General features: G+C 44.5%; 1 protein-coding gene across 2 annotated transcripts in view; it reads left to right on the forward strand.

Moving 5' to 3' along the window:
• Window positions 1-15,013, forward strand: part of LOC147668997 (histo-blood group ABO system transferase-like) — a 223,498-nt gene that overhangs the window by 98,868 nt on the left and 109,617 nt on the right. For both annotated transcript variants that reach the window (XM_086948298.1, XM_086948300.1), the window contains one exon: window positions 14,090-14,224. In XM_086948298.1, the coding sequence (XP_086804424.1) occupies window positions 14,090-14,224 (135 nt within the window). The remainder of the gene's footprint in view (window positions 1-14,089; window positions 14,225-15,013) is intronic.

A 15,013-nucleotide genomic window follows, 5' to 3' on the forward strand; every position in this document is an offset into this window, starting at 1 on the left:
TGGAAACAATGGCAAAAATATGGAAAGAAACCGAGGTAAAGTCAGAAAGAAGGCTAGAAAAAAGAAAGATGGGAAGAAGGAACGTGAAATGAAAAAGAAAGAAAATAAATAAGGACATAAAATGAGAAAAGGAAAGCCATGAAAATAAATGATATATTGTCCTCCCGTCCACTATCCAAGGAGGGTATAAACTTTGTCTTGTGCAGTTTAAATGTGTGAGAATATCCCATGGGTACCACTTAACAACTACCTGTAAAGCCTCTCCTCTTTCACTTCTGACTTTTCACTCTGTCACTTTCCCTGCCTTGCATTCTCCACTCACTCTGTGTCCTCACACCTCCACCTTCTAACACCATTAATTAGCTCATTTCCATGCTTCTTCCTTGTGTTTTTATCTTCTCTCTTTTCTAATGTTTCCCTCTACCTCTTCTCTCCAATGTTTCTCATCCCCTCTTCTGTATCTTTCTTCTCTTCTGCTATTGCATTGTTTGCATATCCCATTGCACACTCCTCCTTTCTCCCCATGTCTATGCTCCTTTTATACCTCCTTCTCTCCTCCAATATCATCCTTCTTTTTGTCTCTCTGCTGCCCTCTACTCTCCTTCTCACCTCCCATTTAGTTTACTGTCTCACTCCTCTCTCTCGCCTGTTTGTCTCTCCCTCGCTCTTCCCCTCTGGCTCCTCTTCATCATTTACACTCCCTCTCTCATTCCTCCCTTCCCCCTTTTTTCCCCCTCTATCTCGCCAGGTTCTCTTCTCCCTTTGTCTTCCTTCTCGTTTGGTTCCCTTCTCCTGTGCAACTGGTGGCATGAAATGTTCACGCGTGTTCATTAAGTAAGAGAACATAACTCGTTTGACCCAATAATGTGTGCTTTGGACATAGAAAATCTCTGTTATTCTTCACGTATATTAATCATTGAAATTTAAAGAAAGCAGCGCTGTAGTGTCTGCAGTTCATGCATTAATACAAATACATTCTGAGGAGTGTGCATGAGCCTTTAACACTGCCACTGCATAAAACAATCATTGGCATAGCCAATAGGTCTCGCCTTTGGGACCTTATAAGTGTTTAGCCATGCAATGGTTGATGTTGCTGCACCAAGGATGTTGTACTGCATAACTAAATACTTATAAGGTCCCAAAAGTGAGAACCATTGGTTATGCCAAAGCTTGTTTTGTTTTACTGCTACCTGCACTAGGAAAGTTGCTTCTTGCAAGCTCACTTCTACATCAGAAGACTAATAGTCAATTGATGGCCCTTCCTGTGATGCCATTCCCTATGATGTCAAATTGTATTCAAATTAGAGGGGCCTCGCATCTTCTATTTTTGCCTGAGGGAGTAAAAAGTCTTAGACCACTCCCCCAAGAACATGGAAGTTTATGTAGACCACCCTTCCAAACATATATGTATAAATCCCTCCTCCAGCACATTTTCCACTTGAAGGCAGGCCGAGGGTCAGGATCCCAGAGTACTTCAGCGCACAGATTAGCTCTGGGCGCTTCCTTAGTAAAGTGCTGTTGTGGTCCTCAGCTTCCAGTCTGTCCCATGTGCAGGTGTTTTTAACATAGCCTTGTGTGTGGATTGCGCTGCCTGACGCTGAGCGGATTAGACCTTGTCACTTGCGGTACCATCACTTTGTGCTTTTTAAAGTTCACCCTCATTTGAAAGTCACAGAGGTAATGTTTCCCTTCCTAAAGTGCACGTGGAGACCAGAGCAGTGTCTGGGCCTCGAGACCCAACTATCCTATCAGCCACCAGCTGCAGTGAGTGGCGCGAGATGTCCTGGGGAGCACACACTTCTGACTTCATCTTAGGCCCTGGTGGCTGGTCTGGCCACCAAAAATAATGAGCGGCTGTCTGGACTCCCCACTGCCCGCTGGAGCCCCAAGAAGATAGAGGAGTCTGACTGCGAGCAAAAACAGACAGGATGCATCCCAACGTTCACTGAAGTGACACTCAAGATTGCAGGTGCCAAGCGACTGGACAAGCGCCAGTGGTGGCGGACAGGCTGTCTTTGTCCCAGAGTGCCTTGGGAGAACCTCCCTGAAACCCATGGCCTGAGGCGGTGAGTGAGGGCGAGCTCCCCTGATCTTCGTCGTGGGGGCCCGATAGCAAAGAATGTTGGGGAACTGGGAGCCCTTGATGCCATGTTGCTGGGCTACAAGCAAACACCAATACGAAGGCTCCCTATTGGGGCTCATTCAGCCCGATCTTAATCACCGACTCGACGGTGGCTGTCAGAGGCTGCATGCAAGAACCAGATCTTGTCCTGACACGTTCTCTTCTCCCCAACACCTGGCGAGTGCTGACTGCAGGCAGTGGCAGCAAAAGTGGGCTTGGCCTATGCGGTTGGTGGGGGGGCTAAGAAGACACGACTGGGCCCCCGAAGCACAGCAGATGCCAACCGGAGGGCCGGGGGCCCTGCAGCAAGAAACTGGAAGGTGGGCGCTGCCTTTTGGCTGGAATGAGCCCGACACCGGGGCATGCGGTGGCAAGCTGGAGGCATGGCTATGGGCTTGACCAGTACTCTTCCCTGGCTTTGTGTTGGTAGCTCCATATTCTGGTAGCTCCACCTCTGCACCTGGCACGTTCAAAAGGGGATGAGACACGCACAGCATTTCCCTTAGGGGAGCGAGCAGCAGCCACATATGTTTCAAAAGTGCAATCAAGATAATTCAAAACAGATGGCGCCGCTGCTCGCTCCCGCAAGGGAAACGCCAACCGTGCACGAGTGCCAGTGCAGAACAGTGCAAAACATGCACAAGTTTGAACCAAAGTCCTGAGCGATTCCAAAAGGTCCCCTCCTAAGCAGAGCTTGCGCATAGGCGAGACCTAAACAGGCACTTAGCTCCGTTGTGAGCCAGCGCAGCTGTTCATGATATGGCCTCTGGTACTGGCAACAAATAAACAACCATGTGCTGGGTGCCTCGAGCAATGCGAAATGCAGAGAGGCGCTCTAATAGTTTGCCGTATGCTCCAGTGCAGCGATGCAGGGGCATTTCATGTGCCAATGTATGGAACCCTAGATTTATCACACTGAAGATAGACATATACGGGCAGGAGGCGGGTGCGGGAAAAGTAATGGGTGGACGAACATGGAAGCAGAAGAAGCAAGGGCAGAGAAAGGGATAGGTGGGAGGCAGGAAGTAACCACTGGAAATAGACTGGGAGGGACAACATGACTCCTGGAGGAAATGATGTGGAGAGTGGAGTAGTGGTGCTCCTGACCTTGGGTGAAAGAAGAGAGCAGTAGTGACTCATCGACACAGGATGGGGGCTTAAGAGGAACGGTGAAGTGAGAAGTGAAGCTGCACATTTTTAGAGTATCAACAAAGCCTCATATCGTATTGTGCTGAAGAGGAGTAGCAGCATCTAAAGGGCGCTATGCAGTTGATCCCTGGAAGGGGAAGGTGATACTCACGGAAAGCTGCTCGAATGGTGCTCCTATCAGTGGTAGATGATGTTTATCCTTAGGGCACTAGATATGCTCGTCTGGCGCCAAACACCATCAATGAAGTTCGACTTCCTTCTGCTGCTGGGGCTCCTGATGGTGAAGTCATGGTTTAAGGAGCAGATGTTGTAGAACATTGACAAAGGTGGACCGCATCAGAGTGGTAGGATGAAGTGCACAAAGAAGCAGAAAGAGAAGGGGCAGGAATGCGCAATGAGACAACAGAGGGAGAAAACACTCTATGAGGTAGTAGTTCCAAATTGTTTCTTTATTCTGCTAATGTGGAAAACACTTATCACCTGCAGTGCTAAATACACAGGGCTTAAATACCGAGGGGAGCACTTCTCGAAACGGAATAACATAGTTGGCAGTTGATTCCTTTGAGTCTAGTTTTGATAGCACTAATAATAATAAAACAATCTTTATTCAGCATATAGAAATACCATAAAAGATACAATATATTCAAAGGAAAAGGTTACAGGTACAGACTTTGAAACCCGTTTTTCAATCTGGGTTCTACATAATACAACTTCAACCAGTAAGTAAGGAGTTTACACATCACATAAGGCCTATCCCGCACCCCTCTTATTCATCTTCAAGCTTGGTGTGGGCCTATAACACACCATGATTAAAAAGTTGCAAAATAGAAAAGAAAAACATTTAAAAAACAGTATGAATAAATGGCAAGCAGGAAATCTATGGACTTCCGCTGCCCCTTGTGATCCTTAATCTAGATGCAGCCCATAAAAAGTTAGTAATACAAAAAGTGAAAAAACATATGGCGCCAATTTGAAAAATGACAAGGCCACACCCGCTTGTCTAAATCTGGCTTTCTTTAAGATACCCTTCAGAAAAAGACTTCTGGGGTGTGAATGAAATGGGCATAATAGAATGAAATGAAGTGTGTCCTGTGGAGACCTCTGGTCGCAGCCACAGGGCCCCTTCATTTCTATTGGCAATGTGAACCCTGCCGGCTCTGCTAATACATGATGCAAAACGTTTAGCCTGAACGGGGTCATCAAGAATCTATCATGGGCACTGCTTATACAAGACAGGTATGCTTCAATGCCCTCAGTAGACTTAACTGCTAGATGTTCACTTACCGACGGTTTGGCTAACTCTGTCTTCCCGGATTATTGAAGCATACTTGAGGAACCGATACTTGACCAAGGCCTTATTCTACATGCTCATTTTAGAAGGATTAGTGAATAAATCTGCCCATCCCATTTTCTCCAAGGACTCCTTCACATATTTTAGCCGGGGGATTTTTAGCCTGTGGTCCAGGGAAAGACAGTCTTTTATAACATGCCTGCTTAAAGCCGCCTACTCATTAGCCCAAATCTTTACCCAACAAACTAGGGGTATGACTGCCATCCTAACCGTAATGTATCAAACACCCAATTCTTCATGGATAATATGGGCTGGTGTGCTCTGGGGGACTCTTAACAGGTGCCTAAAATACATGTTCTCTTCGATTTGCAGTTTGTTAGCCTCATTAAATCCCCACACCTCACTTCTATAAAGCACTTTAGCACAGCACATGGAGCTATATAGTCTCATAATTTGCTCTGGGGACCAGCGTCCTAACCTATGTGAAAAAATCATTATTGATCCTGTACATCTGGTCATAGCTCGGCATTTCTCTTCTAATAAATATTTCAAATTTAATCCGCCATCAAATAAAATCCCCCGATATGAAAAGGACTTTACCTTTCCTAGACAATGAGATATAATTGTGTAGTTATAGGATTTACCTGGCTTCTCCCCCACTTCCATACCATAGGATTTGGGCGACAAGTCCAGATTCTCCATAAATGACACAAAACCATCTAATAGGAGCTGCAGGAGTACCGCATCATCAGCGTAGAGCAGAACAGGAATCCCACGGGTACCTATCCTGGAGGTGTCTGCCTGTAAGGTACTTAGTGCGCGATCAAGACCATTTATATATAGCGTGAACAAAAAGGGAGCTAATATACAACCCTGTCTGACCCCGCTGGAAAACGTGAAGGGTTCTGTTATTTTTCCATCTTGGCTATATCTGACTGCAGCCGTAGTATGCAGATGTAGGGACTGTAAGATGCTAATGAGCCCCAGGTCCACCCCAAGCCCACCCATAATTGCCCATAGTTTCCCACGATTTACTCTGTCAAAGGCTGTAGACAGATCCAAGAATGCCAAATCCATTGCCCCTGGATTGACCACTGTGTATTTGGCTGAAATGAGATATAGGTTGAGCCATTGATCCGTGGTATATTTCCCTGGCCTGAAGCCTAATTGGACATCAGTTATGACTTGATGCTCCTCAGCCAAATCTGTCAACCAGCTTAAGACCACCTGCCCTAAAACCTTTCGCTGACATATCAATAAGAGAGATCGGACGATAACATTGTGGACTGTCCTTGTCAACTTTTTTAAAGATGGGGACAATCGTAGCTGTGGACCAAGATGCTGACATTACTGTGTCCACTGCTGCATTTATGACCCTAATCAGGATGGGCACCCATAAATCCACATTGCTTATAAAAAGGTTGGGTGGGATTCTATCTGGGCCTGGGGCCTTGTTGCTGGTTAAACCTTCAATTCCTATTTTTACCTCGCCCAATGAAAATATGGGTGGGGTATGTTCTGCTCCATGTTCTGCTACTGTGTCTGGTCCGTACTTGGGTGATAATTATAAAGCCTTTGAAAGTGATCATACCATTGCACCGGCAGAATGTTATTCCTTAGCCCGGGTTTGTTAGCATCACGAAGACAGGGCTTATTTATGACCCTCCAAAAAGCAGTAGAGTCCTTTAATACCATTGCCTCTGTCAGGTCTTCCCAAGCTTGTAGTTGTAATTGACCCTTGCGTCCCTTGACAGCTATCTTGCATATTTTTCGGCACAAGGTCACCCAGTCCCTGTCTCTTGGCGAGATCTTTAAGGCAGCTTTCAGGTCTCTTAGAGCGCGTGAGCATTGTGGATCAAATCGACTTGGGTTGTCCATTTTGACCTTATGTGCTGGGGCTCTCGGCAAACTCTCAACTTTTTGCGCGATGCCCCTGAAAGCCTCAACTAAGTCTGCCCCTTCCACTTCTAGATCTAAACACCTTAGGATAACCTGCTCACCTTCTTTTAGAAGAGATCTATAGAAGGACTCGCCATTGGCCTGTGTCCACCGCAACCTCCTGCCTTGGTCCGTAGCCCTAGCAACCCCCCTTTACACTGTGGGACACCTGGTGGCAGCATGCGTCAGTGAGGGATAAGGCCAGAAGATTACGATCACTAAAAGCACTGAAACCAATACTAAACCCAGATACGAAGTTTTTAAGTGATGCAGAGACAAAGATGTAGTCAATAAATGAGGCACATCCTCTTCCCTTGAAGGTGGGATGAACCATTTTATCCTGCTTGACAACAATTAGATCCATTGTGTGTATTAGCGTGTGCATGTTTAATAGACCACTGAGTTTCCTTCCCTCCTTTGTGTGCTCCAAGTGTGGGCCGTCACGGGACACACAAGACGACCAATCCCCATGGGATACCCTCAGATTTGGGCACAAATGACAATTAAAATCGCCCGCTAAAACCAGCTGTGGCTCCATCAGCCCTCGCTCCTGTGTCTGGGTGAGTCTGGTGTTCAAGTAACCTATAACCTTTATTTAAAAAAAATGAGCCCCTGTGCAACTTCTGAACCCCAAGCCAAATCTGACCATGTTCCCTGTAGTGTAGTGTATGAATATAATCAACTCTCCCCTAGCTCTCCTTGACGCTGCCTTACGCGCCAGGCAAAAAAAGGTTTTGTATCCCTCAAGGAAAAAGTTATTGTTTGCTTGCTCCCATGTTTCTTGCAAACAAATTATCTGGAATTCCCGTATATAAAGTATTCTCAAATTTAGTGGATAGGCCTGCTATGTTCCAGGAGACTATTTTTATTTCTCTTCCGTAAGGCCTTTCTGCACTAGCTGTTGCTAGGAACTACAGGTCCTAATAATTATCTTACTTATATGACTTCTGTGTGGTCAATTACATCCTTATGCTCACAAGTGGTTTGGCCTTCGGCTATCCCCGGGATGATCTCATCTCCCCTCACCCTTACATCTGTATTGGTCACGGGGGTATCACAGGCTCAATCTACCTCCCCCATCAGACCTAGTCAGTCGATGTCATTTAAGTCTCTTAATGGAGCGAAGGGGTTTTTGACGCCACTGTATTAGCCCACCAAAATGTACCCTCCTGTTGACCCACATAGCCATATCGTTGACTAGGGTTGGCCAATGGTCTATAAAAGAAACCCAGCAGTTTAATCCCTGAATCCGCTTCAGCTGGGTAGAAGCCGCTGCTCTGGGAAAGAATCTTGAACACAAGGTCAGGGTGTCTGAGTGTCACAATCACACAATCCCCTGAAGAGGCTTTCCTGGTTCTACCGTTCCAGGACACCCTCCTTGCCATCAGAATGTGTCTGTGATCTCTGATATTAAACCCTGCATTCCTACACATCCAATGCACCAACTTATTAATCAATTGTGTTGTGGATTCCTCTTTTTAGTTTGTGTACAAGTTAAGACAATTGTGTACGGGCATGTGGCTGGGGGAAAATCTAAAGCTGGGGTAGACCTGGAGTGTTCTGCGCAGTAAGTGAGGGCATCTCTTTTAATTGCTGTTGCGCGTTGTCTACCCTTTCTATCCTTGCAGCGTCCACCTGCTGTGTTAAGGGATTACCTGCAGTCCCTGTCCTAGATTCCCACAGCACCCTGTTAGCAGTGCTTACACTGGGTCTGGTTGCTTCGGGATGTACATGTGGGACCCTATTGCCCATGCCCCCTTTCCCTATTGCGTGTTCGCTATCCCCAATTTTTCTCCCCTCATTCTCATTCACTGGAAATGGGGCTGGAGTCTTGGAAGCTTCAGGTTCCCCCTGAACAACACATATACACCTGCATGCCCCTTGATTAACTGATGAGCTTCTAGGGTTCAAGAGATGCAAATGTTTTTCTGCAATTGAGCCTAATTTCATAGAAGGGGCCCTAGAAGAACAGTCATGAGAGTCTCCAGTCTTTTCCATTCATCAGGGTCATCCCCAAGGTCCACCATGGTGTGATCGCCACTGTTGGGAAGTTGGTTCGGGCCCAATCTTCTGTTTGATCCTGAGACAAGTTTCTCAGGATGCCTAGTTGCCTGCTGCTTGGATCTAGGTTTTTGCTTCTGCCTTTGTGAGACCCCCCCTTGTGCGCTTCGCAGGTGGCTCTCCATTGCCAGTTGTCAAAGACTTCGATAGACTTATTGTGTTTTCCCTGGTGGCCTTTTTAGATCTGGTGATAACCTCACCTCAGCACGAACCAGTTGTGATTGCATTGTGAGCCTTGGAGGGAACCGGAGTTTCTTCAGTCAATGTGGACAAAATGTCTGGGAAATCAAGATCCCAGTCCCCGCAGGATCTTGGGCAGAATTGGTGAAGTTTATCTGTGGGACTGTAATCACCTCCGATGCTGTTGATGATGAGGCTGGGAGATCGGCTCTTTCCCCGTTATTGCTTATTGCTAGAGCCTGGGGTGGCAGGGCATGGGTGGTCCACAAGTTGCTGCACACCCCTGGGGGATTTGACCATAACTATGCCTCCCATCGATGACCGTTTTTTGGCCGCAAAGATATCCAGCAAAAGTATTTTTTCTGTGAGCTGAATTTGGTGAGTCAATACCGGCTCCGCTCTAGTCAAAAAAGCATCCAGGGTCCCCACAAACCCCACCCCCTGCCAGTAAGCCTGTGACCTTGCGCTTACTCATTCTATCAGCTAATTGTTAAATAATTACTGACTGATCCTCAAAGTGCACTGAATCAAATGAATACCTTGTTTAATAGCCAATGTCAACCTTGATGTGTGGGGTCACAGGGGGGTGGCCAAGCCCAGCTCAGCCTCTTCCAGTCTCTGACGGGCTTGGACGGGCCTGCCCGTGCGCAGCCCGGGCACGCCTGTGTGCGTCCCACACTGCAGGGGCCCTCTGTTGGTTTTATGGGCCTCCTGCGTAGTGGAAGTGACATGGCTAGGGAGCACCTTCTGGCGCGGGTTCCTCTGGGGATTGGAGTCCCCTCCTCTTCACTGGCTCCGGTGGTGCGGCAAAATCCTTTGATGCAGCAAAATCATTTGATGCGGTAGTAGTTATAAAATAGTCCTTCATGCAATTCAAGGCAAGTATTTCATTGGAGGTGGAAGGATACATCTTGACAACCAACAGCATCACATGATAGGAATGTACTCCTCTGATCTAAGACGAGCTTTGATTGACAAAGTCTCTAGCCAGTGCCCTGAAAGAGATTGGTCAAAAAAAGCTAGTGATTGAAAAGGGGGTCGCTATAAATGTATTCTTTGTATTTTGTGGCATAACGTAGGTGCACTTTTTACTCCCTCATTTCTTTCTGCGAACGTAAAGTGTGGTCCTCCCCCACCACAGTCCCGTAGTATAAAATGCACCCTGTAACGCAGAAATAAGCAGGAAGGATTGATTTTTTTTTAATGTGCATATTTCATGCTCTGGAAGAAATCTTATAAATATTATTTAAATCCGATCTGAATTGGTACACTCACGTGATCTTGCCACGAGTCTGTTAATAGGCGGTTCAGTTGGTGGACTCCAATATGGAAGTATTCATTAGTATCAAGTATATATTAAACATATATGAGTACGGCTTTTCATCTACTGCACATTTTGTGAAGTGAATCACTTCTTCTCAAAGTTTGTCAGTTAAGGAAAAAGAGTCACAGATGATTAAAGTTATTTGTCTAGGAATAAATAGTTTGGACTGGTGAAACTGGTATTGTAGTCCAGGTTTTCTGATTCCGCTATTTAGACACTGTCATATCTCCTTCTGTTGTTACTTTTAAACATACGTACAATTTTTGGTAATACTTGTCTTTCTAGAACAAAATTTGTACTTGAAAGCGTTTTGCACCACATATGAAGGGATGTTTGATTTAAATAAATGATACTTTAAACCTTCAGTATGAAAGGATATGAGCATAAATCCATAATGAATATCAATATGGTAGCTTTATTTGGAGAGTATTGATATTTATTTCAACTGTAACTCATTTAATCCGAAAAGCTACGTTTTTCTGACTGACAAACTCACTGGCCATGATCACATTACACAGTATCTAACAAAGTTAGGGTGGGGGCAACGGGGTGTGGGGGAAGTCAGGTCAATGGCATAAATGACACCAGATTTGCAGAATAGTCTTATTTTCAGCATGTAAACCGGTTCAACTGGAAGATAAAGTGATGTAAGGAGTAGCTCTGAACTTTAAAGGCCTGGCGTTCCCTTGCTGAGGCCTTATATTGAGGGGAGGTGAGTGCCGCCACAGTAGATGGCTTTTACTGCCTATGCTTTGAGAGAACTTCGATTATCAAGACATTTTTTGCATAAATGTGTTTACAGATAAACATGGTTCAACTTAGGCCTGTTTGGAATCTAAAAGAAGCATTGGCAAAGCTAATAGGTCTCGCCAATCTGAGAGCTGTAGGCATTGTCAGTGTTAATGTCTATAAACGTTGTCAATGTGTTGTGAATGCAAATGGCACATCAGCGCAGCCAGGCGCACTTGGTGCCAGGCGAGGCCTGCCCTCCACGCAGTGTCACCAGTGGAGCGTGTAATGTGCCCTCGCCCCTCCAGGGTCCGAAGCACTGAAAGCAGCGCAGCGGACACGTATCGACATAGAGAAGCAACATCTCCACAGCAGTTCTCCACTTACAAATGGCATCATGTCATAACAATGTTATTTACTTTAATTGGCATAATGTAAGCAATTGGTTTTTGTTATTGTGGTCTCCCTGCATGCATGGAACAATCTATATGTGCCTACTGATAATGTATGTTTCCATTATATAATTCTTGTTCCATCCACATAAAATAGATTAAGAAAAGGAATATAAAGGAAATATATGTTGGTAAATATAACGAAGCCACTGTTGTTTCCCTGCCATTGTCTGCCTTTAATTTGATGGATGTGACAATTGAAAATAAAGCGCACAGGCATGATAAAATAATACGTCAAAGGTAGATGTAAATATAAACTCGCACTTCTGGGTGTTTCATAGAGGCTTTATGTGAGTGCATGTCTGAAACCTGAAACAGGAAACTAATATAAAGTATTTTTTTAAGCGAGTATCTTGAGAGTAAACAGAATTAAAAGTAATGTTGGACTGGCAAATCATTATGTTTATTTGTACCCTGAATTGCTGGTGAAACATTTTCAATTGTGATTGCGCCTAAAACACACACTTACATTGTGCTTATATTACTGCAATGGGAAGAGTTCATTTAGGTGTGCATTTACAAAGAAAATCATGCAAATAGAAGCCTTCGTTTAGGTGCCCTCTGAAAACAGTGTTTTGCTTTTGACCTCGGTCTTTAAATGCATAGCAAATTGAACAGGATAAGAACAAAATGTGCAGGCCTGGTTATACAGAAACACATAGAAGCCTTAGTTTAAGCGTGTGTTTTGCAATTAAATCACATACACTCAGAATTAAAAGTAATGTTAAACCAGCAAATAAAAATAAAAATAAGTTCAGTATGTTGAAAGTATTTACCTTTGCTTTGTTGGTGCAACATCACATTTAAATAGAAAGGCGTGTCAATTGCTTTTACAACATGCGCTTAAACAAAGGCTTTGCATCGCTTCCTTTTGTTTGTAGACACACACCCAAATAAAGTCTTTAAATTGAAGTGATAAAAGTGTAATTTAGCCACCTGTTTTGCAAATCAATCATGTGCACTCAGAATTACAAGTATATCATACCGATGCAGGACCTAAGTGTTGGCGTACACCAGTCATGTGTAGAATGTGTGTGAATGACTTTTACAACATGCGTCTAAACAAAGGCTCTGAATCGCTTGATTTTGTTTGTATACATGTACCAAAATAAAGTATTTAAATTGAAGTGATAAAAGTGTGATTTGGGCACCTGTTTTGAAAGTCAATCACAAGGCATGCAGAACTATAAGTAAATCATTCCGATGTCGGGCCTGAGTGTTGACATACACCAATCATGTGTAAAATAGCTAAAAAGGTGCCCTTGGAAAACAGCGTCTACCATTTGACCTTGGTCTTTCAATGAATAGCAAATATGATGAGAAAAGAACAAGGGGGCATATTACCAAGCAATAGCGATAATTATCGCTATCGCTTGGTTAGAGACAAAAATTTACCGCTGAGCTGCGGCGATTTTTACCGCAAATAAACCTTGGTATTACCAAGGTTTATCGCAAATGCGATAAAAATCGCCGCAATGCATGAATATCGCTGAAAAGTCAGCGATATTCATGCATTACCGAGCTAATGCTCTTAGCCATGTTATCCACCTCCCATTGGATAACATGGCTAAGAACTGCTCAGGGCAGGTGTTAGCTTTTGGAAATATTCGCGCTTAGCGCGAATATCTCCAAAAGTTGGTAATAGGAGATAGCGATGTTAGCGACTGTTTTCAGTCCCTAACATCTTGGCACGCCCACTTTGCATGTCATTAGTGATAAATATCACTGACTTGGAAAGTGGGGCCCAAGATGGTCGCTATCTCCTACTAGCTGTCGCTAACTGGTGTTAGCGACAGCTAGGTAATAGGGAGATAATTTTATCTCCGCTTTCTTGGCTTTTAAAGCCAAAAAAGCAGAGATAAACCCCCTTGATAATATGCCCCAAAATTTACAGGCCTGTTTACAGCGGAGCTTGGAGTAGTGAGTGAAAACAAGAACGCTCATGTTAAAGTGCACTTTAACAAAGAAAAAAGTAGTTCCCGAAACAGATTCTAAAATTGAAACAGTGGGGGGATAGTGTAATTGGTCCATTCTCTCCAGGAAGGCTAAACCCAGGAAGAGGCATGACAAATGCATGCCATGGACAAATAGGGATAAAAAATGAGTGATGATGGAGACAGCAAATGGGAAGTCTATCGGTGGGTTGAAGCCCAAGAAATATACAAAACATTTCTCTTCGAGACAGCGAATGCGCTGTCTAGCCAAGACCTAAAAAGGTACCTGTCACCCTTTAATGGTTTTATTGTTGTGTATATGTGTGCCGCAACTGTGTGCACCTACGCAGAAGTAAACTGCAACAAGGGGTGCGTGCGATATGAGAGGATTTATGAACGCACACAAACTTGTAAGATTGTGGACGGGCCCAAACACCACTTGTTCTCTTTCCTATCCAGGATATAGTTTGAATTTTACTCTAGAAAATAAATGTAGTAATTGTCTTTCTAGAGTTAGAAGGGGAATAGAAAACCCAAAGACTTCGTGGGTGTAGGGCAGAGATTCCTTCACAGGAAAAAGTGATTTTTTGCTTTGGGCTGCTACTCCTAAATGTGTCTTTTATTCCTTGCGTACAAGTCTGCATTGAGGAAACTGCAGATTCTGCATGCCAATCCCATTATTATGCATGGAAGGCACTGACCATTGCAGCTTTCAGGTGTTACTTAAAGTTCCCAACAGTTGAACATGTACACCTGTGTGCTAGAGATTCTCAGTGGGTGTAAGTGTATGGCTACTTGTAGGTGAGAGTGAAGACATTGTTAGCTACACTGCTCTTACAAACTTTAAAGCAGTTGTTGTAACAAGAGGTTGTCACTGCCATTCTAACTGCTCCCTCTTGTTTGTTTCAGAAACAAAAAGGTGACGATTCTCACTCCCTGGCTGGCTCCTGTGGTATGGACTGGGGCTTTCAACAGCGACATTGTGAACCAGCAATTTGAGGACAAGAACTGCACCATAGGCCTGAGCGTGTTTGCACTTGGCAGGTATGATCAGGTGTGAAATTATTCCTTTTGTATTGTTTTAACGTGGTACATGTGCAATCAAGTAAAGATAAATCCTTCAGGGTGAAGGTGTGTGCATTCCTACCCTGGGCAGAGCAGGCGTAGTGCCTCTACACGAAGTTCCACGGAATTGGAAACCAACTCAGTGGAACATCGCTCAGCCCTCCCCCCTCCCAAAATAATTGTTAAGCAATAATAAAGGCATTTACCTGCTGTGACTGCCTCTTCCTCGCCATGGCCGCTATCCTTCCTCGTCTTCACCGTCCTTTTTCTCGGATAACCTTACTTTGTACGTCTTGCGTATGCTCACCCACAAGATGTACAACATAGGAGTTACCAGTGAAGAAGAACAGTGAGGAGGAGGAAGGAGAGCGGCCATGGCATGGAGGAAGCAGACACAGCAGGTAGGTGCCTTTTTAATTACTTTATAATTATTTTGGGAGAGTGGACGGGCTGGCTAACTAAGCTCTGCCACAGAGTTGTAGTTTTGCCTAAACTACGCATTTGCAACGGAATGCGAAGTAGGCAAAACTACACTGGAGGAGCGTAATTTCCCGCACTGGCTTATTGCATTCACAGGATACACATTGGATCTGCAACTGTGAGTCCCTGCGGGAAAATGGCGAGCCTTGAGTTTCTGGAAAAGTTTAGATCAAACCACTAAACTTCTTGCTTCTGAGAAAGTCATAATTAAGCCCTAAATATTTTTACACATAAACAAGGGAACCCAGAAGGTATAGTATAGGGACCTTGGGTAGTAGCATATTTTAC

The sequence above is a fragment of the Lissotriton vulgaris genome, unplaced genomic scaffold, assembly GCF_964263255.1.
Source record: "Lissotriton vulgaris unplaced genomic scaffold, aLisVul1.2 SCAFFOLD_2266, whole genome shotgun sequence".
Taxonomy (NCBI): domain Eukaryota; kingdom Metazoa; phylum Chordata; class Amphibia; order Caudata; family Salamandridae; genus Lissotriton; species Lissotriton vulgaris.